At 38.2% G+C, this 26,963-nt stretch overlaps 2 protein-coding genes across 9 annotated transcripts in view; one reads left to right on the top strand and one right to left on the bottom strand.

Annotated features, from left to right (window-relative positions):
* NCBP2 (nuclear cap binding protein subunit 2) overlaps window positions 1–26,714 on the top strand; it is a 33,631-nt gene extending 6,917 nt beyond the window's left edge. Inside the window, exons 3-5 of one of the 2 annotated variants that reach the window (XM_053903510.1) lie at window positions 1,365–1,503; window positions 2,020–2,087; window positions 26,572–26,714. In XM_053903510.1, coding sequence (XP_053759485.1) covers window positions 1,365–1,503; window positions 2,020–2,087; window positions 26,572–26,575 — 211 coding nt within the window. In that variant the 3' untranslated portion in view covers window positions 26,576–26,714. Of the gene's footprint in view, window positions 1–1,364; window positions 1,504–2,019; window positions 3,295–26,571 lie in introns of those variants that run through there. The other variant, XM_053903509.1, reaches the window with a different exon arrangement.
* SENP5 (SUMO specific peptidase 5) overlaps window positions 3,621–26,963 on the bottom strand; it is a 50,775-nt gene continuing 27,432 nt past the window's right edge. For 4 of the 7 annotated variants that reach the window (XM_019448738.2, XM_019448736.2, XM_053903507.1 and 1 more), the window contains 8 exons: window positions 24,762–24,867; window positions 24,493–24,631; window positions 24,191–24,238; window positions 21,436–21,513; window positions 12,403–12,540; window positions 9,559–9,642; window positions 7,670–7,720; window positions 3,621–6,888 (listed from right to left, as the gene is read on the bottom strand). In XM_019448738.2, coding sequence (XP_019304283.2) covers window positions 6,778–6,888; window positions 7,670–7,720; window positions 9,559–9,642; window positions 12,403–12,540; window positions 21,436–21,513; window positions 24,191–24,238; window positions 24,493–24,631; window positions 24,762–24,867 — 755 coding nt within the window. In that variant the 3' untranslated portion in view covers window positions 3,621–6,777. Of the gene's footprint in view, window positions 6,889–7,669; window positions 7,721–9,558; window positions 9,643–12,402; window positions 12,541–16,934; window positions 17,386–21,435; window positions 21,514–24,190; window positions 24,239–24,492; window positions 24,632–24,761; window positions 24,868–26,963 lie in introns of those variants that run through there. The other 3 variants (XM_019448740.2, XM_053903505.1, XM_053903506.1) reach the window with 3 other exon arrangements.

Raw genomic sequence — 26,963 nt, 5'->3', positions numbered from 1 at the left:
TCTTCCATTCTCCTGTCAGTCACAGAGGACAAGAGTGCTCAGATTTTATATCTGCCTCTTCACAGGGAGAACAATGAGAACACAAAAAGCAAAGAAAATCTACCTTATAGTTAATAATCAGTCTGTCTTGGCTTTTGCATCTGTCTTGTAGGTCAGAGATTCACAATCATAATAGCAAATACCCAAAGGAAAGGCTGCTGTGGACAGTGGTTTCTCTCAGTTTGCCCTTTTCTCATGTCATTCAGCAAAAAAGTTATTGAATGCCTCTTCTGTGCCAGCAGTGTAGGTGTTGGACACTGGAATTGCTGCAAGTGCTTCCTTACCTGTGTAATTAAAGACATAGAGGGAAAGGGGCGCCTGGGTGACTCAGTCGGTTAAGCATCTGACTCTGCTCAGGTCATGATCTTGTGGCTTGTGAGACTGAACCCAGCTTCGGGCTGTATGTTGACAGTGCAGTCTGCTTGGGATTCTCTCTTCCTCTCTCCCTTTCTCTGCCCCTTCCGTGCTTGTGCATGTTTTTGCTCGCTCTCTCAAAATAAGCCTTAAAAAAAAAAAAAAAAAAAAGACATGGGAAAAAGTCTAGATCAGCATTTCCCTGAACCCAGCCAATGATCATAATTGCTTATGGAGGTTTTTTTAATATGCAGATTTTTAATGTTAATTTAGTTTGAGAGAGCATGTGCATGAGCAGGGGAAGAGCAGAGAGCGAGAGAGAGAATCCCAAGAAGGCTCCCCAACTCTCAGCATGGAGCCCCACGTGGGCCTTGAACTCACGATCCATGAAATCATGAACTGAGCTGAAATCAAGAGTTGGATGTTTGACTGAGCCATCCAAGTGTCCCTGGAGATTTTTTTTTTTTTTTTTAATACCACTCCAAAGATAGATTTAGTAGACCTAATTAAATAGATTTGGAAACAACTAACCTGATAGAGTCTTTCCTTCTAATGAAATGCAATGGCAATTCCATATGCACTGTAATCTCTTTTTTATTAAGGTTGTTGAATATACAGTTTCAGATTTGGATGCTTTTGTTTCTTTGGATAAGAAGTGTGCAGTTTGTGATCCAAACCTGCACTGAACGTATTTATACTTTACAAACCAAAATATGGGGACAGTGGGACCAAATCATTATCAGCAAGATTCTCCAGGAAATCTGTCAGTAGCCCTGGATAAATCTTAGTTGACCCTGTTAGTGCTTTTGGACCAACCTCAAACAAGCTTGTGCAAGCCAGATTACTGTCTCTGAAATCTATTTGGTTGGATTTGTTTTTGTATTCTTTCTTAGCTTCATTTAGATGTTTCCTGTATTTCTAAAAATGTTTGGAGAAATGCTATATAGTGTTCCTTAATACTTCCACTTAAGATACTATTCAAGAGCAGATGCAGAAAATGCCATGAGGTACATAAATGGAACTCGTCTGGATGACCGGATCATTCGCACAGACTGGGACGCAGGCTTTAAGGAGGGCAGGCAGTATGGCCGTGGGCGATCTGGGGGCCAGGTATGCAGGAAGGTTCTCTTGGCTCAGGGTTTGCCTGGGATTTCAGTCCTAGTGACAAGATTTTGTCAGTTTGTGTTTGCTCTTGTAGAAAATAACTTTGTGCCTATAACCCTCGCTTGAAGGGAATCTGAAAACTACCCATTAGGATTGGTAAATTATAGATTGTATACATTTTCACAAGCAACCATTATTGGACTTCTGCCAGGGCCTAGATATTTTGTACCTGCAAGTGTCTAGAACAAAAGGAAAATGCACTGAAATAAGTTCTAAGTTTTTATTTTAAAAAATAGCCTAACTTGAGTAATCTTTGGAGTATGCTACTTTTGAATGCTGGTGAAAGAGTATGAGCATAATGTTTGGTAAAAAACTGTTAGTAGGGGCACTTGGCTGGCTCAGTCAGTAGAGATGTAATTCTTGGTCTTGGTTGTGAGTTCAAGCCCCACGTTGGGTGTAGAACTTACTTTATTTGCTACCCCAATCTTCTCTATAATGTAACTTGTGTTCTTTCCAATTAAGGTACGAGATGAGTATCGTCAGGACTATGACGCTGGGAGAGGAGGCTATGGAAAACTGGCCCAAAACCAGTGAGTGGTGAGAGCCCCATCGTGAAAACTCAGTCCTTTGGCCTGTTCAATTTGCCATTCATTACCCAAGGTCTACAAACCTGTCCACTTGTACCATGCTTTGATCAAGGTCTCTTCTGAGCTGGAAGCCTTTTCCTGGTTTTCCTTTGAAAACTATTAAAGGACAGAATCCAAAAGAATGCCTTTAAATCTGTAGTCTTACAATCTTGGCCATGTGTCAGGTTACCAGGTCAGAATTTGTGTTCCATGGCAACAGATTCGATCTATGATGTTGATCTGTCAGCCCCAAACACCACACTTCTTTTAGGAAGATGGAAAAATTTTTAAATGGATAGTACGATCACAGTCTACATTGGGGCCTGGAATTATTAAAAATTAGGTTTGCAGGAGATAAAATGTAATAAATGGGGCTTTGCTATGTTGTACAGCTTTGTTCTGTTTAGAAGTCTGACAACTACATTTGTTTCTGGGTTGAGTTCTAATCTCTAAAGGCAAATTTAGGAGTCAGGGCAACTTCCTAAATTGTTGGAGCAAAAGTAAGCCTTAGACTGTAAGCCAGGGGATACCACCAGCTTATATACTATATGTATTAAGACTTGAGTATTTATTATTTTATACATTTTTCAAAAGATGTGTTTTACTTAGAGCTACAGAAGGGTTTATGCATCAGACTGATTTGTTTTCAGAATGATGTTAGGAATGGACTGGGTTTAAAAAGGGCTTGAAGATCAAGAGAACACAAAACAAGAACAATCAGAATTGCTTCCCTCAGGAAATGTGTTTTGGCTAGTTCTCATATTGAAGTCTGTCTTGTTTTTTCCTTAATTGTGCTTAGAGAAGGGAGTCTACAAAATTTATTTTGTATTCATAAGGCATAAGTTGATTTCTCTAATATAACTGTTAGTCTAAATAATTTTCCCTGACATATAAGTGAAACTTTCTCATCTATCAACAAAGTATCTCCTAACTTCTAAGGTTTGTGAGAGTTGAAGTACCTTAATAGGAACATCTTTCATATTAAAGTATAGGTTCTCTCATTAAGTTCAAGTTGATTACTTGGATTAAGAGCTATGACTAGCTGTAAGTGCATAATTTGCAGATGTTTAATGAAGACATAACACTCTTCATTTGAAATATTTCTTTTACGCTGTACTTTGAATTAATGTATTTTATAATGTTGTAGTAAAACGTAACTCAGATTTCCACAGACAGTGGCTCCTTTTTGAATTGTTGAACCAAGTTATCATCTCTGCCCATCACCTATAAAGAGAGACACTGGAACTCTTCCTCTGGAATATTTGAGTAATGTGCAGAATTTACATGTCTAATAGCGAGCTCGTGAGTCACATGGGGGTAGCGGCTGTTGTAGTGCATGCAAATATGAACATTGCTGTCACTGCAGAAAATTCTGTTGGACACTGTTGGGTCAGCTGCTTAGAGCTTACACTGGTCACTGTTCATAAATGGGCTTTGTCGTGACAAGAGCGTCACTCTCCCAAACAGTACATGTTATTCAGTACAAGAGAACACACGTTTATAAAGGCATTTAGTTTATTTTTCAAAAAAATATTTTTGCTAGAAGGTTTGAGTAATTTTACATGATCACAATCTTTAAATAAATTCTTTTTCTGTCCAAAGGTACCATTTAAGTGAACAGCTTATCTAGGCCTGTTTTTGTAACACCCAAATACAATTTGCATTTCTCTGAAGGTATATTCCCTAGGTCTTAATTATCTATAGGCCAGGAGGCAGAGCCTCACACATAATAGAAGTAGGTGCTTTACAACTGTTGATTAGTTTGGTTTCTTAACATAATTAAACAGAGCAGGTAGTCAGTATATTCAATTCACACTATTTATTATTAACATACTTTTTCTCGTGTGAAGGGTCTGATCCACCCAGAGCTCTCCCAGTCAGCCCTTCTCACCCGGGGAAGCAGTGAACACTACTGCAAAGAAAAAGGGCAGCTCTTCCACTAGTCAGGGCTGTTGTTTTGTTCCAACCGTGACTCCAAGATGACAGTGTCACTCAGAAGTAGAAAATATAATGCAAAGCCAGAAAGTGGGGATATTGGCAGCAACTGCTTCTTTTCCCTTCCTTAAGAGGTTCCCTTTCTTCTTAAGAGAACTAAAAGTTGAATTAAATCCACATTCATGGCTACAGATTTAACATAAGGACAAATCACTGGAAATAAACAACAGACTAGTAATTTGCTGATGGACCGGGCAGCTTGAAGGCACATCATAAGCAGCTTTTAGTTTGTACAAGGCCTGCACTCAACCTCAAAAGCATAAGGTCTGCCCACTTTGTGGACACCCAAACAATTCAGTGCCAAGCTAGTGACAATAAAACAATGCCTGTCTCTTCCACCAGCAGCCCAGACTATATTTAAAAAATGTCTTTGTTGCAAAGAAGCAATTATTGCAAACATCAGGACAGAGGCCCCTCTGATGTAGGGTTTGGGCTAATAGAGGTTTACACCTAATCACAAGGGGGAAAAGCAACTCTGTATGCTAAAACTGAGTTTCACGAATAGAAGAACATTTTGAACCATACTTAAAACATCTGACATTTAGGCAAAAGCAAGCTTGACAGTACACCTCAAGGTGCCCTATGAAGCTGGAAGTGAAAGGGAAGCGGGACTTGGACAGCTTACTGTAGTTACCTCTGAGCACCCCTGCTTGCCTCAGCGCCGAGGAGGTGACCGTTTCTCAGACTGGAGGAAACCGGCAACTCCACTTTTGAGCATTAAAGATTCAGAACACAGTTCTGCCTCTTCTACATGCCTGGTTGTCAGTGAGGAGGTGAGATGGAGCTCTAAAGTATAAAACACTGTGAATCCACAGCCTAGTTACTGGCCACTGCATAACTGCCCCCTTCTCCCATTAGGCAAATGTCTTACATGCAGATTTGAAAAAAATCTCATGTTTGCATAATTAGCTAATGTCAGAAAACCTCAGGATCTCTTCCTCACTTTAAATTGTCATCTTTGCAAATGCTGACAACACAAGCCTAACTGTAGCAGCATAAAGTGCCTCTGATCTCAGTCCTTTTAGCGACCTGAAGCACAGTAAGAAATACTGACCTGGTTTTACACGAAGTCTAGAGGAGTGTGGAGAATGCTGGGGCTCTTTACAATGTAAACACTGGTGTTGGTGCTTGGAATGTCAGGGGATGGGAACCCTGCGTGTAAACATGTTCTGACTCTACCTTCAACTGCTGGAAACCTTACCTCACGGCCAAGTTTAACTGCACGTTTTAGCTTTTTATTTCCAACACCCCACACCTAACCAGGCATAAATCCAAGTATCTTCTGTCATTTACCTGGTATTTGGTGTAAGCTTCTGAGATGCTTACACACACCTCTGTTGTTTTTTCTGCCCCAGTTCAGAAAAGGTAATTGAGTAGTTTAACATGCATCTTTCCTCATTTCCTTTCTTTTCAAATATCACAAAAGGCTAGAATAAAGATGCAAGATCCATTACTTTAATCCTAATGCAGCGAAGTATTAGGACAGGGTTGCTTCTGCTTTTCCCCAGAAGACGAGGTTGATAGAAGTGAAAAAAGGACTCCAGCTCTGGAGTCTCAGGGTTGGTCAACAAGAGGCCAACTGAGGGAGCCCCGCATGCTGCTGAGATCACTAAAGAGGTAGGAGCAAAAAAAGTCTAGTAACATCTGCTGTGCTCCTGTGCAAGCAAGTCTTACTACTTTTCCTCTTCTCCCCACCCATCTGCAAAAGACCTGGTCAGTCTTTAGTTCTGAAGATTAATATTTAAACACCATTGAAATAGAAAGGTATTTGCCACATCTTAGACAACACAAGGGTAGTGACAACTTGTAAATTACTCTTGGAAAGGCTGAATTCTCATGTGGTTGACTACTAGTCTGATGGATATTAATGTTTTTTAATAAATCCAGAGAATTCAGTGTTCCAGCAAAAGCCTTTATAAGATTTAGGCATTTGTTGTAATTCTTAAAGCCAAGATTGAAATTTTCTCATGTGTTAAAATAACTGGACCCCTCCCCCCCAAAAAAAGCTGTTGTCTTGAATCAACTCCTCCCAAAGTAGGCACTGCACTTATAAGTGTGCTTGTCTAAATAGAACACACCAGTCAGGTTTTGGCCACTTCTCACCCTTTCAAAAGGAATGCAATTCACTCTGCAAGACTCATCTGGAGAAGGAAGTCCATGAAAGGTGCAGCAGGTTAAACAGGACTGGGTTTGTCAAAACCACCACTCCTAGCTACCCTTTACACCCCAGGGAACAACGATCCTTCTCAAAGTTATGTTGTATCAAAAACATCCTGCACTTTTAGGTTCTGGGATTAAATTTTAAACCTGTATTCAGTTCACGTCTAAGTAAATTTCAAAAGCTGCACCAAATCTACTAGGCTTTTTTTTTAATACTCTGCACTGCATGCTCTGTCTATATGCATGCGTTTGGATAATAAATATTAAATATGGGGGAAACACGGAATCCATAAAATTAAAAATGAAACCAAACTGAACATTAAAAAATAGTACACGGTAGCTAGAGAAATGAATAGGGCAAAAAACAAATTTGAGGTAACAATAGTGGCCCAACACCACTGATCTGAAATATCTGTAAAAATTCAAATAAGTGTTTGGAGATTCAAGTAACAAACCATCTGCTTCAACTTGGTCAGACCTTCCAGAGTCCTGCTGAGTTTCAGTCCATGAGCCGGCACTCACACAGCTCCTTGTAAATCCTCTTCCGCACTCGGGGCATGTCCTCTTGGGAAAACTGGAAAGGCTGCTCTAAGGCGAGGCACTTGCAGTACTGCAAAGGTCCCAGAAACACTTAAATGGCATATGGAGCTTTGATGCAGACCTAACAGAATGGGGCCTAAGGTGGCATTTTAAAGTTTAAACTCGTTGTAAAAACATTGTTTTGAAACATTTGCCTCCAAATTATAGTCAACTTTCCAGGTAAGTATATGGTTGGGGGTCTCCCCTCTCTCCCCCAAACAACACTGTGAGAAACAGAAATTGATGAAGAGGCTCCAACTCTTTCCAAGGTGCTACCTGCTGAGACTGCCACTCCACCTAAAGTGGTCTTTTAAGTGAGAACTTCGGTTTGCTTACAAACCCCAGACATTCATGAGTCAAAGGAATGAGCCCATCTTCCATGATCTTTGCAAATCTCTATAAATTCATGGGTTATACACAATTTCTTCGTAAATGTAATGTATGACAAAATTTTCATTAATCCTTTTAGACCACTAAGGGAACCCACAGCATGAGAAAGCAGTTTTTCAATGTGGCCCTTATTTAAGATGTAATTAATTTTGTTCTGTGGTTAAAGACCACTTGCCAAAGGTTAAAAAAAAAAAAAAAAAAAGTAGTTAATTCTGCAAATGCCAAGGGTCTACGATACAGACAGATTCAGACCAGTCTCTAGTGTGCCTAACCTCTGATAAGACATGTACACCAGAGGAGGAGATATTCGGGTACCTGTGCCTAATGCCAGGTACATAACAACAGGGGCTCCCATCTCTCCTTTCTAAACCCAACAAATTTAATTCACACATTCCAAATTCTGGATAAACAGATTTCTTTACCTGGAGCACAAAGACTCCACAGTCACTGTCATTTTTCTGTTGTGGAATACACTAAAGAGAAAAACAAAATGATCATTAAAATAAGACCAAGTACTCATCTTCTGATAGGAAAATTTGTTTTTATGGAAAAATAAGTAAAAGAAACTTGTCTGTCCAGGACAGCTGGTGTACTAGTATAGATCTCTGGTATTTAAAGTGTGTGATTTTACAGAGGCATCAAAAGAGCTAGCAACCAAATGTATAGAACCTTCGCCTAAATATGAGAAATAGGAAATCAAAACCCTGTTTTAAAACTTGATTTGGATAGTTTTGCTATCAGATTACTGACAATGGAATCAAAATGGAATTGTGGATCAGAAAGCATATACCTGGACTCTGAATATGTACTAAAAATCCTGCTTAGTAGTCTTCACGTTTCATCTGTCACTCTTTGAAAGAAATAAAGGTAAGCAGTATGTTGGGGTGCCTGGGTGGGTCAGTCGGCTAAGTAATTTTGGCTCAGATCATGATCTCACGGTTTGTGAGTTCAAGTCTCACATCAGGCTCTCTGCTGTCAGCGCAGAGCCCGCTTCGGATCCTCTGTCCCCCCTTCTCTGCTCCTCTCCTTCTTGCATACTCTCTTAAAAACAAACACTTAAATTATTTAAAAACTAAAAAAGAGCAGTATGTTTCCCAAAGAACTGATTATGTATTCTGCCTAAAGGGGAAATGTGAAGGATGTTGACTAAATTTGGAATACCTAGATATTCTAGTTGGGTAATTTTCAAAATTTACAAGTTCAATTCCGGTTTCAACTAAAAGACTAGCTTATTAAAAGAAAACTTAAGCCTAGGTTTAAACCTTAGCATTTGGTGTAGTTCAAGGATGAACAAATAAATCTGGTTCCCTTGGGTTTGGCTTAAAGTTTGTTTCAAGACTCTGCCTTTTTTTTTTTAATAGGTTTGTTTTGAGAGAGACAGACACAGTGCAAGTGGGGGAAGGGCAGAGAGAGGGAGAAAGAACATCTCAAGCAGGCTTCCAGCTGCCAGGTCAGAGCCCAACATGGGGCCTGAACTCACGAAACTGAGATCATGACCTAAGCTTCAACCAAGAGTCGGGATGCTTAACCGACTGAGCCACCCAGGCACCCCAAGACTCTGCCTCTTTAAGACTGTGCTCAGTGATCTAGACCTAAGTTCAAGGACCCAACTCTATCAGTAGTTCCGATGGCCTAGGTGACACCTAGGCTTCAGTTTTCCCATCTACAAAATAAAGAGGATGCCCATCCCTAAATGACCTGCCTACCTCATAGGCTGTAAGGATCAAATGAGATCACACATGCAAAAACACTCTGAAAACAATAAAGCAGTGACCATAAAATGTAAGATGCTGGTATCTGTGACAGTGATGAGAAGACCTGCCTGAGCACTCTGCCCCATAGACAGCATGAGTGCATATAGGACAAACATAGTGCTGCTTTCATACTGAAACCTTCAAGCCACTGTCTTCCCCAGATGCCTGGTAAGAAGCCCAGTGCACTTGCTCCCTTAGTGGATCCAAATAGTCACTTCAGCATTTCTCTGGGTCTATGTGGGTCATCTGGAAGTTAGAGGCAGGTGCCATCAAAAGAAAAAGTTCTGTTTTCCTTTCCCTTTTTTCCAATATAACAACCATATCATTAGCAGCTGCCCCATTGATGAAATGACTAAGTTTTTCTCCAGAAGCACTGGGAAACTAAGTAGCTAGTTGATCAATACTACACAGGTTTATTCTAAGCTGCCTCCCTGCAGCCTCCAGACTCTTACTGGTATCTCCATCACCAGTCTTCAAATGCTTTTAAAGACACCCACCCCTAAGGATAATTCCATCCCCTTGACATGCCTGGGTTTTCATTTTTATCACATACTTACCTTTGTAACAGCAGTCTGCCAACCCTGAAGAAATTCAGGTCTATTTTTTTCTCTGGCTTCAGTCAGCAAATACTTTCTTATATTCTGGTTAAAAAGAAACCACAACACAGATGCTGTGTTCCATCAGTTGGTGAAAAATGGAACCTGCTCACAGCAGATAGAAGCAAAGGAGGAGGAGGCTGTGGCCCCACCACTGGGCAAAGTCTGCACTCAAGAGTTTAAAAGGTGGAACTTTATTTCTGACTTTCATTTCATAGTGTTAAGAAGGACTCAGGCCTTCTATACTCAGGTATGCATTTAGGCTGTGGATACCACTGTATGTTTTAATTAGAAGTTTTTGTAAGATGGTCAGCCTTTTCCAGCAGCCAACTTGCTGAATTTGACATTTAAATATTGGGAAGACAAAAAAAAAAGACCTGATTACTGCCAATGTTCAATACAAAGAAGGAACCCATGGCAGAAATCAATAATTGAAACTAAATGAAAAACATTCCAGCCTTAGATATACTCTATTTTGAGGGCTGCAGATAAAGGTATCTTGCAATTTCTAGAAAGTTCTACTGAAACCCATTCTGGATACTAAATACAGTTGAGTCCACTGCTGAAGCTTCTACCAAGATGAAGCCTATCAGAGTTTCAAATATTCCCTTATGCCCTCTACTTCTGTGCATCACTTCTAAAGGTGAAGTCAGAGGTAACAGGAATTAAACCAACCACACCGAAGGTGGAATATTTGTATGTACATGTATACAACTGTGTTTATGCACATACTACCACACACACATATATACATACATACATGCACATATGTATTTTCTTCCCATAAACATATACTCTATTACTCTGCAACTGGCTATTTAAAACCCAATAGGTCTTGGAGATCTTTCCATGTTATTTAGAACATGGAGATCTATATTCTATGATCCATGATCTAGATCTATGATCTAGATCTATGATCTATGGCCAGTTTAATAGTATGAATGTACTATAGTGTACTTAGCTATTCTGTTGGTAGAGCTAAATTTAGGTGGGTTTTTTTTGGTTTTTGTTTTGTTTTGTTTTTACTATCAGTAATGCTGCTGCAGTCAACATTCTGGTGCATGCCCTATCACTGTGCACATACATACACAAGCATTTTTATATACCAAGAAATAGAACTGGTATTCAATAGGATATATATTTTCTTTCTTTTAAGTAGGCTTCACGCCCAACATGGGGCTTGAACTCACACAACCCTGAGATAAAGAGTGTACCCCAAGGACTGAGCCAGCCAGGAATCCCTAGGATACACATACATCTTTTATAAATTTATAAGGCACTTAGAACTGATCAGGATTTCAACTCCCCTAAGTGGCTAGCTATATTAATTCATATACTCCACCAGAAAAAATGAAAGCTGGTTTCCTTACACCTAATGAACACCTGAATACATCAAACTTGCCTAATGGGCAAAAAATGAAGCCCTGATGTAGTTTTCATTTGCATTTCCTGTATTTGATAAGACTAAGCATCTCTCCATATGTTTCAAGGCTATTTGCATTTTTCCTAAAAATTACTTATTTGAATAATCTTTATCCATTTCTCTTAAATCCTTTTATTACTTTTTAGGAGTTCTTTATATTTTCTGGGTAGTGATTATTATATGTCTCACATATTTTCTCCAGGTCTTTCCCTTCTCTTTGAACTTTAGGACATGCAGAAGTTTTAAATTATGGTATGGTTCAATTTATCAATCTGTTCCTTTAGGTGTTCTGCTTTTATGGCTCTGTGTAAGAAGTCCTTCCTGAATCTAAAACATAACATTTTCTATATTTTATTCTAACTTTTATAGTTTTGCATTTTATATTTAGGTCATTATTTTACATGGAATTTGTTCTTATAAATAGTATGAAGGATCTGTATGTGGATCCAAATAGACAGCTACTTTTCACAATGGCATATAATGAATAGCCTGTCTTTCCCCAACTTTATCATATACCAGGTTCCCTCATATACAGCAGTTATTCCTAGATTCTCTGTGCTGTACCACCAATCTACTGGTCTATTCCTAAGTTTTAATTATTAAAACTTTGTGATATGGTTTGGCCTCTAGTATTCCTTCCTTCAATGTTCATGCAATAAACTCTGCACTATGAATTCTAGGATGAGCTTATCAGTTTTCATTCAAAATCCTCTTGAGAAATTGGGGGCAAATTGGTATATATTATTAGTTTGAGAAGAATTGATCTCTTTCCAATACTGAGCCTACCTACCTTTCCATCTGCTCAGATTTCCTTTAAATATAGAGCTCTACTCTTAAAGAACTTCCACAATTTTTGCTGGAGTATATACTCCTGGTCAGTTTATATCTTTGTTTGCTTTTGAAAATGGAATCTTTCTTTTTTCAGTTAAATTTAACTGGTCCTTGCTACTGAAAGAAAATCAGGAAACCTATGGATTTTTCTTGCATCTCACCATGTTGTTGAACTGTCATTAGTTGAGCTCTCCTATTTTGCTGGCTGATTCTCTTGATTATTCAACTCATTCTACATAAGTTATTTTGAAGATACAAGCCAATTTTAGCCCTAAGAGAAACCAAGGAAAATGATTTGTATCCATTCAAAATGCAGCTTTATAGGGAGGCAGGAAAATATGTGACAAAATCCAAATTAGACTTGTTGCTCAGAGTGGGATCCATATCACAGACAGCTACCTCTCCCAACCCGGGGATTCCTCTTGTAGTTCTTTTTCTCTGCCAACATTTTAGAGGGTTTTCATGACAGAAATTGATACCCTATGATAACTGACTTCTGTTCTATTTGATCACAAGATAAATGAAAAAATACAGGCAGTATATTAACTTACCTCTACACAAAACTTAAAATGAATGCCTTGAGAATCATAAAATGAAATAATTCGATTAGAGAGTGTCACGGTAATGAGAGACCAGTGGACTTCCAGGTGAATAGGAATCAACAGAAGACTCTTTTTAAACAAATCCACCTGATTAAAAAAGAAAAAGAAATGCGGCCATCACCACAGACTATCCAAAACAACAGCAGAAACAGCTTCCATTTACTGACCTTTGACCTGTTTGAGGTCATAAAAGCAGGAAGTGGTGAAGCCAAAATCTGAACCCAGGTCTGAATCTAAAGCCCATGCTTGTAACTACTAAGCTACAATACACAATAAGAAAACTGAAGATCCAGAAAGCACCACTTCACATTCAAACCTGCTACACCTGTGCTTTGCAAATGCTTAATGTGACTTAGCCTCTTATTTTTATGCTTTTGTGTACATATTTGACCTTGACTCAATTCTTATGTAGGAAGGAATCATCATATTATAAAACAGCACAGGCACCATAAGCCTTCTTTTTATAAACTCAGTGTCCTAGTTAAGATCATGGGCTCTGAAGTAAGTCTGGTGAAGTTCAAAGAGAACCTCTTCCACTTACTGGCCAGGTGACTTTGGTCATTTTCATAGCTTCTTTGTGACTTGATTTCCTCAACTATAAACTATAGACAACAGCCCCTACCTTAGGAAATTATTGAGAGAGATAATACATCTAAGATGCAGAAAACTGCTTTCACATATTCTATGTAGCCAGTGAATCTTAACTATTACCATTATCACTACCTCAGGTTTCCCAGATGATAAAATTGAGAAAAATATCCTTGATAATTCTTTACACATCCTTTACAATCTAGAAATATTTACTATTCCACTCAAAATCCCAGTTGTGGAATGAATGATAAAGTAGTAGGTACTCAATAAACATCTGTAAAAGTTGTGAATGAATTTTTTTTCAGGTTTTTTTTTGAGAGTTTTTAGGGATTCCTTGGGTTAAAACAGTCACAAGGCTATTTTAAAGTACATCAGATTCTTAGAAGCTATTTCTCAAGCCTTCCTTGCTTTCTGATATTCAGATAATGTCCTGCTCTAAATGAGTCTTCTACTAGTCGACATGATCTTGGAGCAAAGCACTTTAGCACCTCTACTTTTCCATTTTCTGCATCCATAAACCTGGCAGGTGAGGTGGACAGAAGAAAACATGAAGACAGTTGGTCCTTTCCAATGCACAAATCCTGAGTATCTAAAACAAGGAATCACATCTAAAAACAGTATTAAATGAGGCCAAATTTACATTCTTCTTAAAAAGAAACTCTGGGGTGCCTGGGTGGCTCAGTTAAGTGTCTGACTTCGCATGATGTAATGGTTCAGGAGTTTGAGCCCTGCATCGGGCTCTGTGCTGACAGCTCAGAGCCTGGAGCCTGCTTCAGATTCTGTGTTTCCTTCTCTCTCTGCCCCTACCCCGCTCATGCTCTGTCTCTTGAAAAAAAACATTTTAAAAAAAGCTTTCTCCTAATTATAAAAACAATTTTGTCTTTTTAGTTTATTTTAGAGAGAGAAAGTGTGTGAGCAGGGGAGGGGGCAGAGGGAGAATTTTGTTATTGTTAGTAAAGATTTTTTTTAAATTTTATTTATTTTTAAAAATTTACGTCCAAATTGGTTAGCATATAGTAAAACAATGATTTCAGGAGTAGATTCCTTAATGCCCCTTACCCATTTAGCCCATCCCCCTCCCACAACCCTTCCAGTAACCCTCAGTGTGTTCTCCATATTTATGAGTCTCTTGTTTTGTCCCCCTCCCTGTTTTTATATTATTTTTGTTTCCCTTCCCTTATGTTCATCTGTTTTGTCTCTTAAAGTCCTCATACGAGTGAAGTCCTATGATTTTTATCTTTCTCTAATTTCACTTAGCATAATACCCTCCAGTTCTATCCACATAGTTGCAAATGGCAAGATTTCATTCTTTTTGATTGCTGAGTAATACTCCATTATGTATATAAACCACATTTTCTTTATCCATTCACCCACTGATGGACATTTGGGCTCTTTCCATACTTTGGCTATTGTTGATAGTGCTGCTATAAACATGGAGGGGGTGGGGGGAGAAAGAGAATCTTAAGCATTCTCTGTGCTCAGTGTGGAGCCCAACACAGGGCTCAATTCCACATCCCTGGGATCACAACACAAGCCAAAGTCAAGAGTTGGACACTCAACCGACTGAGCTACCTGGGTGCCCCTATGAAAACAATTTTTAAATAAAAATTAGAAAATACAGATAAGAAGTACACTTCAGTGTATATCTTTCCAGATTTTTCTTCTTTTTAATACATTATCTCTCATACATAACTTTATACATATAATTAAGAATGGTATGTGTGGTGGGTACTGTATTATTATTGACCCAATTATTTGTTGCCCTTCCTATAAAAAGGATTATATGGAACTGCCTGATGTCATGTGGCTTCACTGTCCCTCCCAGGTGAAGAAAGTAGTCCTGTCATGTGATTTGCTTTAACTAGTGCTCTGTAAATAGAAGTGAATTTATGTCATGACCAAGCTGAAGCTTCAAGAGCCATCCTGTGGCCCTGAGACTGTTATGTCTCCAGATTAGGTGCTGTTCCTCCCATCTGGGAGCCCATTTAAGGACTAAAGATGAGAAACTATAGGATCATGTCCTTAGACGCAGGAAAAGTATTTGATAAAACTCAACATCCATTTATGGTTAAAAACTGTCACATAAACTAGGAATAGGACCAAAACTTCTTTAACCTGATAAAAGAGTATCTACAAAAAACCCTACAACTGTCAACACAAACAGTAGTGAAAGACTGCTTTTCTCCTAAGACTGAGAACGAGGCAAAGATGTCCCCTCTCATAGAAGTCCCAGCCAGTGCAATAAGGCAAGAAAAAAAATGGCATACAAATTGGAAGGGAAAATTAAAACACTCACTACTTAGAGACATGATTGTCTATGAAAATCTCACAATCTACAAAAAAGTTCCTACAACCAATGAGTCTGGCAAGGTCACAGGATACAAGGTCAATTCACAGAAATAAGTTGTATTTCTATTGCTAACAGGAAACAATTGGAAGACAGCATTTAAAAAATTCTGTTTATAGCAGTTTCGGAAATATGAAATAGAGCTATGTTTTGTTTTATAATTTTTTTTTAATGTTTATTTTTGAGAGAGACAGGAGGACGTGAGTGGGGGAGGGGCAGAAAGCGAGGGAGACACACAATCAGAAGCAGGCTCCAGGCTCTGAGCTGTTAGCACAGAGGCTGACATGGGGCTCGAACTCACAAGCCGTGAGATCATGACCTGACCTGAAGTCTGACACTCAACCGACTGAGCCAACCAGGTGCTTCATGTTTTGTGTTGTTTTGTTTTTGAGATAAAGAGGGCGCAAGTGATCTAGGGGGAGTGGGAGAGAGAAAGAAAGAAGCAGGGCTCAAGCTCACCCAATGTGGGACTTAAACTCATGAACCATGAGACTGTGACTGTGCCGAAGTCAGATGCTTAACAACAGGCACCCAGGCGCCCAGGGTTACATTTTTTTAAAATATGTGCAAGACCTGTACACTAAGAATTAGAAAATATTGCTGAGAAAAATTAAAGACCCCAAATAAAGGGAACATGTACGATGTACATGGAAATGGAAGATTTAATATTGTTAAGATGTTTATTCTCCCCAAACTAAATAATCCTGCAAGTTTAAAAAAAAAAAAAAAAAAAAGACAAGCTGATTCTAAAATTTATATGAAAATGAAAATGCAAATGACCTGGAATTCCCAAAACATTCTGGAAAAAGGATAAAGCTGGCCAACTTACACTATATATCAAGATATACTCTAAAGATACAGTGATCAAGACAGTGTGGTATTGGCGTAATAACAGAGATCAATGGATAAGAACACAAAGTGCAGAAATCGACCCATACATATGTGGTCAGCTGATTTTCTACAATGGTACCAAAGCAATGAAACTAGGAAAGAGAAGTCTTTTCAAGCAAATGACATTGGAAGAACTGGATATCCATATGGAGAAATCATCAAAATTAAAAATCTTTACCAAAACACATGGTTAAGAAAATAAGTAAAAAAGCTATAGACAGAAAACAATCACAAAACATAGACCTGACAAAGAATTTATTTCCAGAACACCTTTCTTTACTACAAACCTTTTCATTCATATCACCCACCCATTTTTCTGCTGAGTTGGTAGTCTTTTTCTTATCAATTTGTATAAGCCCTTTATATATTAAGAAAATCAGTTCTGTGACATTAATGGCAAATATTTTCCCTAGTTTACTATTTGTCTTTTTACATTGCTCCTATTTTATTTTATTATTTTTTTTTTAAATTTTTTTTTAACGTTTATTTATTTTTGAGACAGAGACAGAGCATGAACGGGGGAGGGCCAGAAAGAGGGAGACACAGAATCGGAAGCAGGCTCCAGGCTCTGAGCCATCAACCTAGAGCCCGACGCGGGGCTCGAACTCACGGACCGCGAAATCGTGACCTGAGCTGAAGTCGGACGCTTAACTGACTGAGCCACCCAGGCGCCCCTACATTGCTCCTATTTTAAATGCAGAGTTATTTTTATGTAACTGAATTCACTTTTCTTTTATAAACTTTTAAGTTGTGCACAGAATGGACTCAGTTACCCTATGGACCAGTTCTTTCATGGAGTTTTCTTAGTATTTCCATTGTTTTATTTATTTTTGTTGCATTCAAATCCTTGGTCACTCTGTAATCTATCTTGATGTAATCTAATTTAGTGAACACTAAATTCTGTTTTTAATTTTTTCTTTAATGATCAAGGCATTTAATGGCCATTAGTTTTCTTCTTCTTCTTCTTCTTCTTTTTTTTTTTTTTTTTTGAGTTTATTTATTTATTTTGAGAGAGAGGCAGAGAGAGAATCCCAAGCAGGCTTTGCACCATCAGTGTGGAACCCGATGCAGGGCTTGAGTCCATGGAACCCTGAGATCATGACCTGAACGAAAATCAAGAGTCGGACACTCAACCGACTGAGCCACCCAGGCACCTCCTATATATTGAAATTTTATCACAGTTTACTTTCTACCTTAAATTCTACCTCATCTGCTCCTGATACTGCCATTCCTTCTTTTTATTTATCACTCCTTTCTTTTGGTTTACATTTGCCTAGATGCTTTTTAACTGTCACTTTATTTTCAACCTTTCTTGTTCATTTTCTTTTATGTTTCTTATATATAGCATATACAGGCATACCTCAGAAATATTGTGGGTTCAGTACCAGACCACTGCAATAAAACGAGTCAAAGGAGTTTTTTTGGTTTCCCAGTGCATATAAAAGTTGTTTACACAAACTGTAGCCTATTAAGTGTGCAGCATTATGTCTACAAAAAATATACATACCTTAAATAAAAAATACTTTTTGTTATTAAAAGTGCTAACCACCAACAATGCTGACTCACTTTTAGTGAGTTGTAATCTTTTTGATGGTGGAGGGTCTTGCCTAAATGTTGATGGCTCCTGACTGATCGGGATGGTAGTGTACTGAAGGTTGGGTGGCTGTGGTAATTTCTTAAATTGGATAACATGAAGTTTACAGTACTGATAGAATCTTCCTTTCGCGAACAATTCCTCTGTAGCATGTGATGCTGTTTGATAGCATTTTACCCACAGAACTTCTTTCACAATTGGTGTACATTTTCTCAAACCCTGTTGCTGCTTTATCAACTAAATGTATATAATATTCTAAATCCTCTGTTGCCATAACAATTCTCACAGCATCTTTACTAAGAGCAGATTCCATCTCAAGAAACCACTTTCTTTGCTCATCTGTAAGAAGCAACTCCTTATCTATTCAAGTTTTATCAAGAGGTTGTAGCAATTCAGTCCCATCTTCAGGCTCCACTTCTAGTTCTCTTGCTAGTTCCCCCACATCTGCATTTACTTCTTCCACTAAAGTCTTGAACCCTCAAAGTCATCCATAATAGTTGGAATCCACTTCATCTAAACTCCTGTTAATTTTGATATTTTGACCTCTTCCCATGAATCATAAATGTTCTTAATGGGGCACCTAGAATGGTGAATCCTTTCCAGAAGATTTTCAATTTACTTTGCCCAGATACATCAGAGGAATCACACACCATCTATGGCAGCTATAGCCTTATAAAAAGTATGTCTTAAATAATCTGATTTGAAAATTGAAATTACTCCTTGGTCTATGGGCTGCAGAACAGAGGTTATGCAGGCATAAAAATATTAATCTCGTTGGACATCTCCATCAGGGCTCTTAGGGTAACCAGGTGCATTGTCAATGACAGGTCTTATTTTGAAAGGAATCTTTCTGAGTAGTAGGTCTCAACAGTGGGCTTAAAATAATCAGTAAATCATGTTGTGAACAGATGTGCTGTCGTCCAGGCTTTGTTGTTCCATTTACAGAGCCCAGGCAGAGTAGGTTTAACATAATTCTTAAGGGCCTTAGGATTTTCAGAATGGTAAATGAGCACTGGCTTCAACTTCAAGTCACCAGCCACATAAGCCCCCACCTAACAAGAGAGTCAGCCTGTCCTTTGAAGCCAAGTATTGACTTTTTCTTCTCTAGCTATTAAGGTCCTAGATGGCATCTTCTGCCAATAGAAGTCTGTTTTATCTACACTGAAAATCTGTTGCTTAGTGTCGTCACCTTTATGAATTATCTGAGCCAGATCTTCCAAATAACTTGCTGCAGCTTCTACACCAGCACCTGCTGCTGATTCACCTTGCACTTTTATGCTATGGAGACGGCTTCTTTCTTTAAACCTCATGAGCCAACCTCCGCTAGCTTCAAATTTTTCTTCTTTCAGTCTCCTCATCTCTCTCAGCATTCACGGAACTGAAGACAGTCAGGGTCTTGCACTAGATTAGGCTTTGGCGTAAGGGACTGTTTTGTCTGGTTTGATCTTCTATACAGACTACTAAAACCTTTGCCATATCAGCAATAAGGCTGTTTTCACTTTGTCATCCATGTGTTCATTGGAGTAGCCTTCAAGAACTTTTCTTCTGTGTTCACAACTTGTCTGGCACAGGAGGCCTAGCTTGGATCCAGCCAATCTCAGCTTTCAGTATGCCTTCCTCACTAAACTTGATAATTTCTAGCTTTTGATTTAAAGTGAGAGGCATAGGACTCTTCCTTTCACTTGAACACACTGTGGTGTTACTGGTCTAATTTCAATATTGCTGTGTATCTAGGGAATAGAAAGGCCCAAAGGGAGAGAGACGGGAACAGTTGGTGGGGGGAGCAGTCAGAACATACATAAGTTTGTCATCTTCTATGGGTACAGTTCGTGGCACCCCAGAACAATGGCTATACTAACATCAAGGATCACTGATCACTATAAAAAATATAATAATAATAAAGTTTGAAATACTACAAGAATTACCAAAATGTGACACAAAGACACAACGTGAGCAAATGCTGTTGGAAACACGGCGCCAATAGACTTACTTGATGCAGGATTGCCACAAATCAATTTGTAAAAAGCGCAGTATCTGTGAAGCACAATAAAGTGAAGCACAATAAAAGAAGGTATGCCTGTATGTGGCTTGTACCACTGGATAGGCTGTATTGGTGTTTATCCAAGAAAAATTAAGGATAACTATTAGGGGACTGGTCAATTTAAAAAATATACCCATACAGTGGGATGCTACTTAACCAAGAAGAGTTATGTAGATGAGGAAAAGATAATCATATACTGTACTTGGAAGTCATCTTTCACATTTCCTTCTCCTTCATCCCCATAACCAATCTGTCACCCAAGTCCTGTTGATTTTACTTCCTAGATCATATTTATGTACATATCCCATCTATCCTGCTACCATTCTAATCCAAAGTACCACTAATGGTACTTTGCAGTGGCCTCCTGTTCTACCCACATCAGCTTTGCTCCCACACTAATCCATCTTCTTCAGTGCTGCTAGAGCAAAGACTACAAATTGGATGATGTCACCAAAAACTCTTCAATAGATTCCTATACATTTAGAGTAAAATTCAAAATCTAAACCTTAATGCCCTACATCACTAGATCAGGTCCACTTCATGCCATTCTCTTCTTTGCTCTCTGTACTCCAGCTACACTAGCTGCTGCCCATGTTTCTACCATCATAATATAATGATTCTTACTGTTGTGCTTAGTGATTTACACAAATTATCTCATTTAATCCTCTCAGCAAGGTAAATACTTGTGATACTACCATTTGACAAATGAGAAAACTGAAGCTTTAGAGGAATTAAGTCATCTGCCCAGGTCTTACAACTTGTTAAGTGGCTACAGCAGGATCTGAACCCAGGTCTGAGTCCTGAGTTCATTCTATCTATTCCCCTGGATTTGTACCCTTCAGCCATGTTTATCTTGGCATTACTGATAATGCTTTGCACATATTACCTAAATAGTCATGTTCAGTCAGGTGTTTTACTTTGCAAAAAATTATTTCCATCCACAACTACTCAAGACAAGACTTACTCTTAATTTTCTATAACCTATCCAGTATAAAAAGACAAAATGCTCCAGTATCTCTAAATCTGTAACTGTGGAATCTAAACTCGGTAATTATGTCAAAATATCAAAAACAGAATATAAATGGCTTTTAAAATAATGTTTCTGGCACTAGTAAATGATTCCAGAGAGAAATTAAGGTTGCAAGGAGCTTTAAGGGTTATGCTGATTTTATCATTTTGTTTTATGAAGCCCAAATGAAGCATTCTGAAGCCCAAATAAAGTGTCTCGTCCAAGTTGCACAGCAAGCTAATGACAATGCTGGAACCATTAACTTCCAGCCCAGTGCTTTCATTTAGAGCATAATCCAATCAACTGGACAGACTTGGAGTTTTATTAGTGTCTTGTGTTTCAAACAACAGGATGTAAAAAACAATAAATAATTATATTAAAAAGAGTGGGTTTTTTTTAAGCGTCTATTTCTAATCAGTATCATATGGACATTAAAGTTGTTATCCTTCCAACTCAAAGTGGCTTATTTGCATTTCACATTTAGAATAAAAAAGAAATAAAGTGAATACCTTTTTAGTCCATCTTTTTACTCCATTATATCCTTTGGTTACCAGCTGTCTATGAAAAAAGCTGTTGAAGAAGTGAACCTAGAAGAGACATCAAATATAAGCACCCAGATTATATTAAGCTGTACCCAGACTTAACTTCAAAAGAACATGGAAATTTAAAAACCCTTGTATGTAAGACAGACCAAAAGGAGGAAAAGTTTCTTCTATAGAAAATACATTACCTGATTCACAGAAGATTCTGTTCCAAATTTTCTTAGAATAACCTTACACTGTGGTCTATAGTCAGAACTGGAATGGGACAGTAAATAAATAGATTACCTGAATCCAATCAAGTAGAGAAGCAACCTGACAAATCTCTCCAAATCAGGTGATAAAACTGAAAGAGGCTAAGAAAGAATGAGGTAACATTACCTTGAACTCAAGGGATATGGATTACAAAACTAACCCCATCTGAAGGATATGGACTTGCAGACTCCTGCTTTCATAACTGTTAAAAAGCCTTAACATGATCATTTCTAGCACAGAAATAATTAACCTGGTCATATGGAACATCGTGTCCTGACATCAAATTTCTGGCTTCTAAATTAGGATCAGCTCATGTGAGCCAGTAAACATATTGTGGTCTTAATGTGTTCACTCAGTAATGGATTCGCTTGAGATGAAAAAAATGTTCCCTCAGTGTTGAGGTTCTCAGGATGTGGTCACCAGATCAGCAGTATCAGCATCCCCAGGAACTTCTTAAAATGCAAATTTTCAGGCCCTACCCCAGACCATTTACTAATGCAGAAACTGAGCGTGGAGCTCAACAGTTTGGTTTGATAAACCTTCCAAAAAATCCCAATGCACACTGTTCTGAGATCTCTGCAGCTTAAGATATCAATAAAAAGAGCTTGTAATAGCTATTTCTAAGAAAAGTGATTCTCAAACTCTGTGTGCATTAGAATCCGGACAGCTTGTGAAAGCAGATTGCTGGGCCCCACCTCCAGTTTCTGATTCAGTAGGGGTAGGTTAGAGTTCAAACTTTTACATCTCTGGTAAATTCCTAGGTAATGTTGGTGCTACTGGTCTGGGGACTGTAAGTGTCCTTTTAATCCAATGAAGGTTCAGAATTAAATATAATGTAGAAATAATGAAGGTAAATTATACCCTTAAAATTAACACCTTTATGTTAAAAGTCATCTATAATATGTGTTTAGCTTTAAACTTTCTGGTGATTAAGAGAATTTCACATAATAGAGAATCCAACAGATTAACCTCACGATTCCAATTTAAAATGCAACAGAATTGCAATTTTAAGTGGAAAGTTGTAAAACATTTTGTCTATATTCATAAAGTGTTGGAATCTCCGACTCATTATATTTATTTATCTGTTTAAATTATTAGATTTATAAAAGTATTTGGAAAGATTTTAGATACTGAAATCAAAAGTTACCCATCAGACAATCTAAATACTCAGAAAAATTAACACATTAAATTAAAAAAAATAATTTTAATAGTAACAAAACTCTATGGGAATTTTAGAGTTTAAGGAGGGTTTGTCTGTATTTGAACAGAATACCCAAGATTAATCCAAGAAAAAGTGACAATGAATACCACTTTATTACATCTTTAAAAAGAATAAGACTTTAAGTTAAATTGAAAAACTTAAAGCAAAAATACACTTTTTGTGCATCTCCTCACTGTTAAAAAAGAGACAACAGACCCAAAATAGAGTCTAACTTAGTGCTGACCAAAAATACCTAACCTAATTGCAACTTCAGCCTCTCCCAGGACTGTAATCTTAATAGAACTACCTGCTCAGCACTACTTAGGTAACCTGCCTGTTAGGCCTGGTCTTCCCCTCAAGTAAGGTAACTTTGCTGCAATCAATCTACTCTTGCTAATAACCCCCTTGTCCTGCCCCCTTCTGCCTTATAAGTCTTCCATTTTGTACAGCTCTTCAAAGCTCCTAATTTTTACTTGTTAGATGGGATGCTGCCTGATTCATCAATGATTTGAATAAAGCCAATAAGATCTTAAAATATACTCAGTTGTTTTTTATTTTTGAGAGCAAGTTCGAATGGGAGGAGGGGCAGAGAGAAAGGGGCCAGAGGATCCGAAGTGGGCTCTGCAAAGACAGCAGTGAGCCCGATGCAGGACTAAAACTCACCAACTGGGAGATTATGATCTGAGCCAGAGTTGGATGCTCAAATGACTGAACCACCCAGGCGCCCCAACTTTTTTCACACCTTAAAAAAGCCTCCTTGGGGTGCCTGTCTGGTTCAGTTGGTGGAGTGTGTGACTCTTGATCTTGGATTGTGAATTCAAGCCACTCGTACAGAGATTACTTAAATCTTAAATTAAATCTTAAAAAAAAAAAAGGTGGGGCACGCCTGGATGGCTCAGTCCGGTTGAGTGTCTGACTTCCGCTCAGGTCATGATCTTGCAGTTCGTGGGTTCAAGCCCAACGACAGGCTCTGTGCTAACAGCTCAGAGCCTGAAGCCCACTTCAGATTCTGTGTTTCCTCTTTTTGTCCCTATCCCGCTCATGCTCGCTCGCTCTCAAAAGTAAATAAACATGTAGGAAAACACTGGCAATCTGACTTTCTTATGCTCAAATATTGTCTAGAACCTATGCCCAACCTGTTAGCGCCTGATCAAGATAAAATCAAAACCTTTAAAAATCGAAGGAATATCAAATAATTACATCAAGTTAAAAAGAAACCTCATTTTAATACACAAGAATTCTCTCTCCTGAAGAGTAACTTTCACTTACTTTGTCTGGGACTGCATCCATTATCAGCTCACCATACATATTAATGACCTATAAAAAGTCAACATAAAACCAGCTTACTAACCCTATACAATTCAGAACATCCCATCAGAATGAATAACACTGACACCCGTTAACAGTAATCAAACCTTTTGGATGCTGGGGTTGGTGAATGAGTAGCTTTAGTAAGGGTAAAGAATCCTTGATTCAAAACATAACTATGAGATCAACCCAAAGGTTAATTATATTTTATTATCCAACATCCTCTGCAACTTTTCCACACTGAGAACCTACAATACACTAACCTGGTCATTCAGCCAATTCTGACCATCCAGAGTTGCCAGATCATCCATATCCAGCATGTGCTTATTGTAGAAGATGCGGAAGTTGCATTTTTGATGCCTGGCCCGATAGTTTGTTATTTCTCTATTGATAAATGGTTTTCTGAAAAAGAAAGATTTTGAAAGAAAAGAAACACGAGTTCCACTAAATTTACTAAGTATCTTCTTTTTTTAAAGTCACATGTGCCAACAATTTTATTTTCAAGGGCTTAAATTAAGCATTATTGACAAACCTATTAGAAAAGTCTTCATTAAAGACATCTTTTAGTCTTCCAAGGACATCTTTTTCACTGAGTGGGACCAAACTGCCATACTTCTTCATAACCTCATCTAGGAATCCTTAAATAAAGGAAGAGAAATTACAATGGAAAAACCATTTTCAGCAAAAGTCATTCTCCCAATATTTAACCTATACACAACACTTACCACACATCTAACCTATACATTACGCTATACAGAAATCTTTTAATTAAAAGTTATGTTTTGTAAAAAAATAAAATAGATCAGGCCCTCACCATTCCAATCCAGAGAGAAATGCCTTAAGGTATCATTTCACATTGGATTTTTAAAGCTACTGATGCACTGTTAGAAAATGGCTAGCTAAAACTGAAGATTGACATCACTCAGTAGTTTAACCTTGAAGAAGAATCTTCCCTTCTAAAGAGTGAAATCTAAAATGGTTTAATCACCTGGTTAAATGTGTATCACATCTGGTAACTAAAGGAGTTTTCTTTTTTAAAATATTTTTTTATTTTTGAGAGAGAGCGCATGTGTGCATGAGTGGGGAAGGGGTGGCAGGGCTACAGAGGATCCAAAGCGGGCTCAGAGCTAACAGCAGCAAGCCCAATGCGGGGCTCGAAATCACAAACCCTGAGATCATGACTTAAGCTGAAGCTGAATGCTCAACCAACTGAGCCACCCGGGTGCCCCTAAAGGAGTTATCTTTTCAAAAACCACAATTTGTTGAGGGATTTGTTGATATCACAGTCACTATTATTTGGTAAGTGTGTGTCAGCATATTTTAAAAGGTGAAGCAGAATTAAAGGATGACTTCTTAGCCAGAATAGGACAGTCGTTGGGTCAAATAAGATGTATACGCATTTTAATGGCTTCCACGAGGACCCACTGAACAAACATACTTAAAAAGGTCCTAGGAAATAAAATCAGGGCTTTATTTCTAAGGAAATACACAGAAGCTGAGGGAAAGAAAGGCTTACAAAAATGCTGACATGACTTAGGACATTCACTGATGCTGAATGGGGAGAGCAATAACCTAATTAACCATCAGTCTAAAAGTCTCCAGAATTAAGATGGGAAGAATGAGCACTGTTAGCCACTTATTTTACCCAGTTCCCTTTCTACCTTCAAGAATGGCCTCTGGTACACATCAGTACAAAATGGACAGGAAAGAGAACAATGGAGTAACTGTCCCAAGAACAGGGTGGATTTTTTTGAGGGAGAGTCAGACAAAGGTGTGAAAAACAGATCTTCCTTTTGTTAGTCTCCTACCAGAAGGCTCCCAATTTGAAAGGCTTCAGAGCAAAGGTCAGGATATAGTAAACAGGAAAATGCTGATTGTTTATGCCTGGTTCTGGTCTAGGCTTTAGGCATAAAGAAGACAGAAAGGGAATCCTTTGTTCCAGCTTAATAAGAGAAGGAGGTAAAGATTTGGGGCTTCTAAACTTGTATTTGCCAACAAGTGTTTACAGGTTACCTAAGAACAGCCTTATGTCTGTCTACATGGGAGAATGAACTCAAATAGAAGATAAGGAATCCCAACATTTGAGAAACTGCATTTGAAGAGCAAATTTCATACAAAAATAATGCCCCTAATAATAAAAGAGTAAACTGTAGGCTCAGCAACCTGAGACTCTTCAAATAAGAAAGCAGTCTCCTCTATCAATGGGATATTGACCCCAATTCGAAACTAGTATCATAGGAAAGAGGTATCCCTCTTAACAGTGTTATCTATGGCAGGTAGTATTGGGGGGATTTTAAGTTATTTTTGTTTCCTCTTATCTGCATTTTTGTTTTCACTTTCAGATGATAAACATGGATTTCTAATGCAGTAGAAAGGTCCTGTGCGGATGATCAAGGAGAACCCTAGAGGACAATGTCTTATTGGTACACACATCTCACTGGGACCAGAAGTAAAACTGCATTCAAATAGCATTATCATAAACCAAGCACTACTACATCTCATCCTTTTAACTACCCTGTGTTAGATAGCATCCCTACTTTACCAATGGAGGTAGGAAGCTTAGGGAGGTTAAGTAACTTTCCCAAGAACCCTTAAGTAGCATATGGCAGAGTAAGATTCTGATTATAGGTTATATGACCACAGAAAGTTAACCATTAACTATTAACCTATGCTGCCTCCAAAGCAGGAGATACCTATTATCTTTTCTCTACAAAAGCAACTTGTTCTTCACTGC

Source organism: Panthera pardus, unplaced genomic scaffold (assembly GCF_024362965.1).
Source record: "Panthera pardus isolate Hobbes unplaced genomic scaffold, ASM2436296v1 HiC_scaffold_16, whole genome shotgun sequence".
NCBI classification, from domain to species: Eukaryota; Metazoa; Chordata; class Mammalia; order Carnivora; family Felidae; genus Panthera; species Panthera pardus.
The sequence above is the reverse complement of the archived record's forward strand: the minus strand, read 5'-3'. Positions and strand labels throughout refer to the sequence as shown.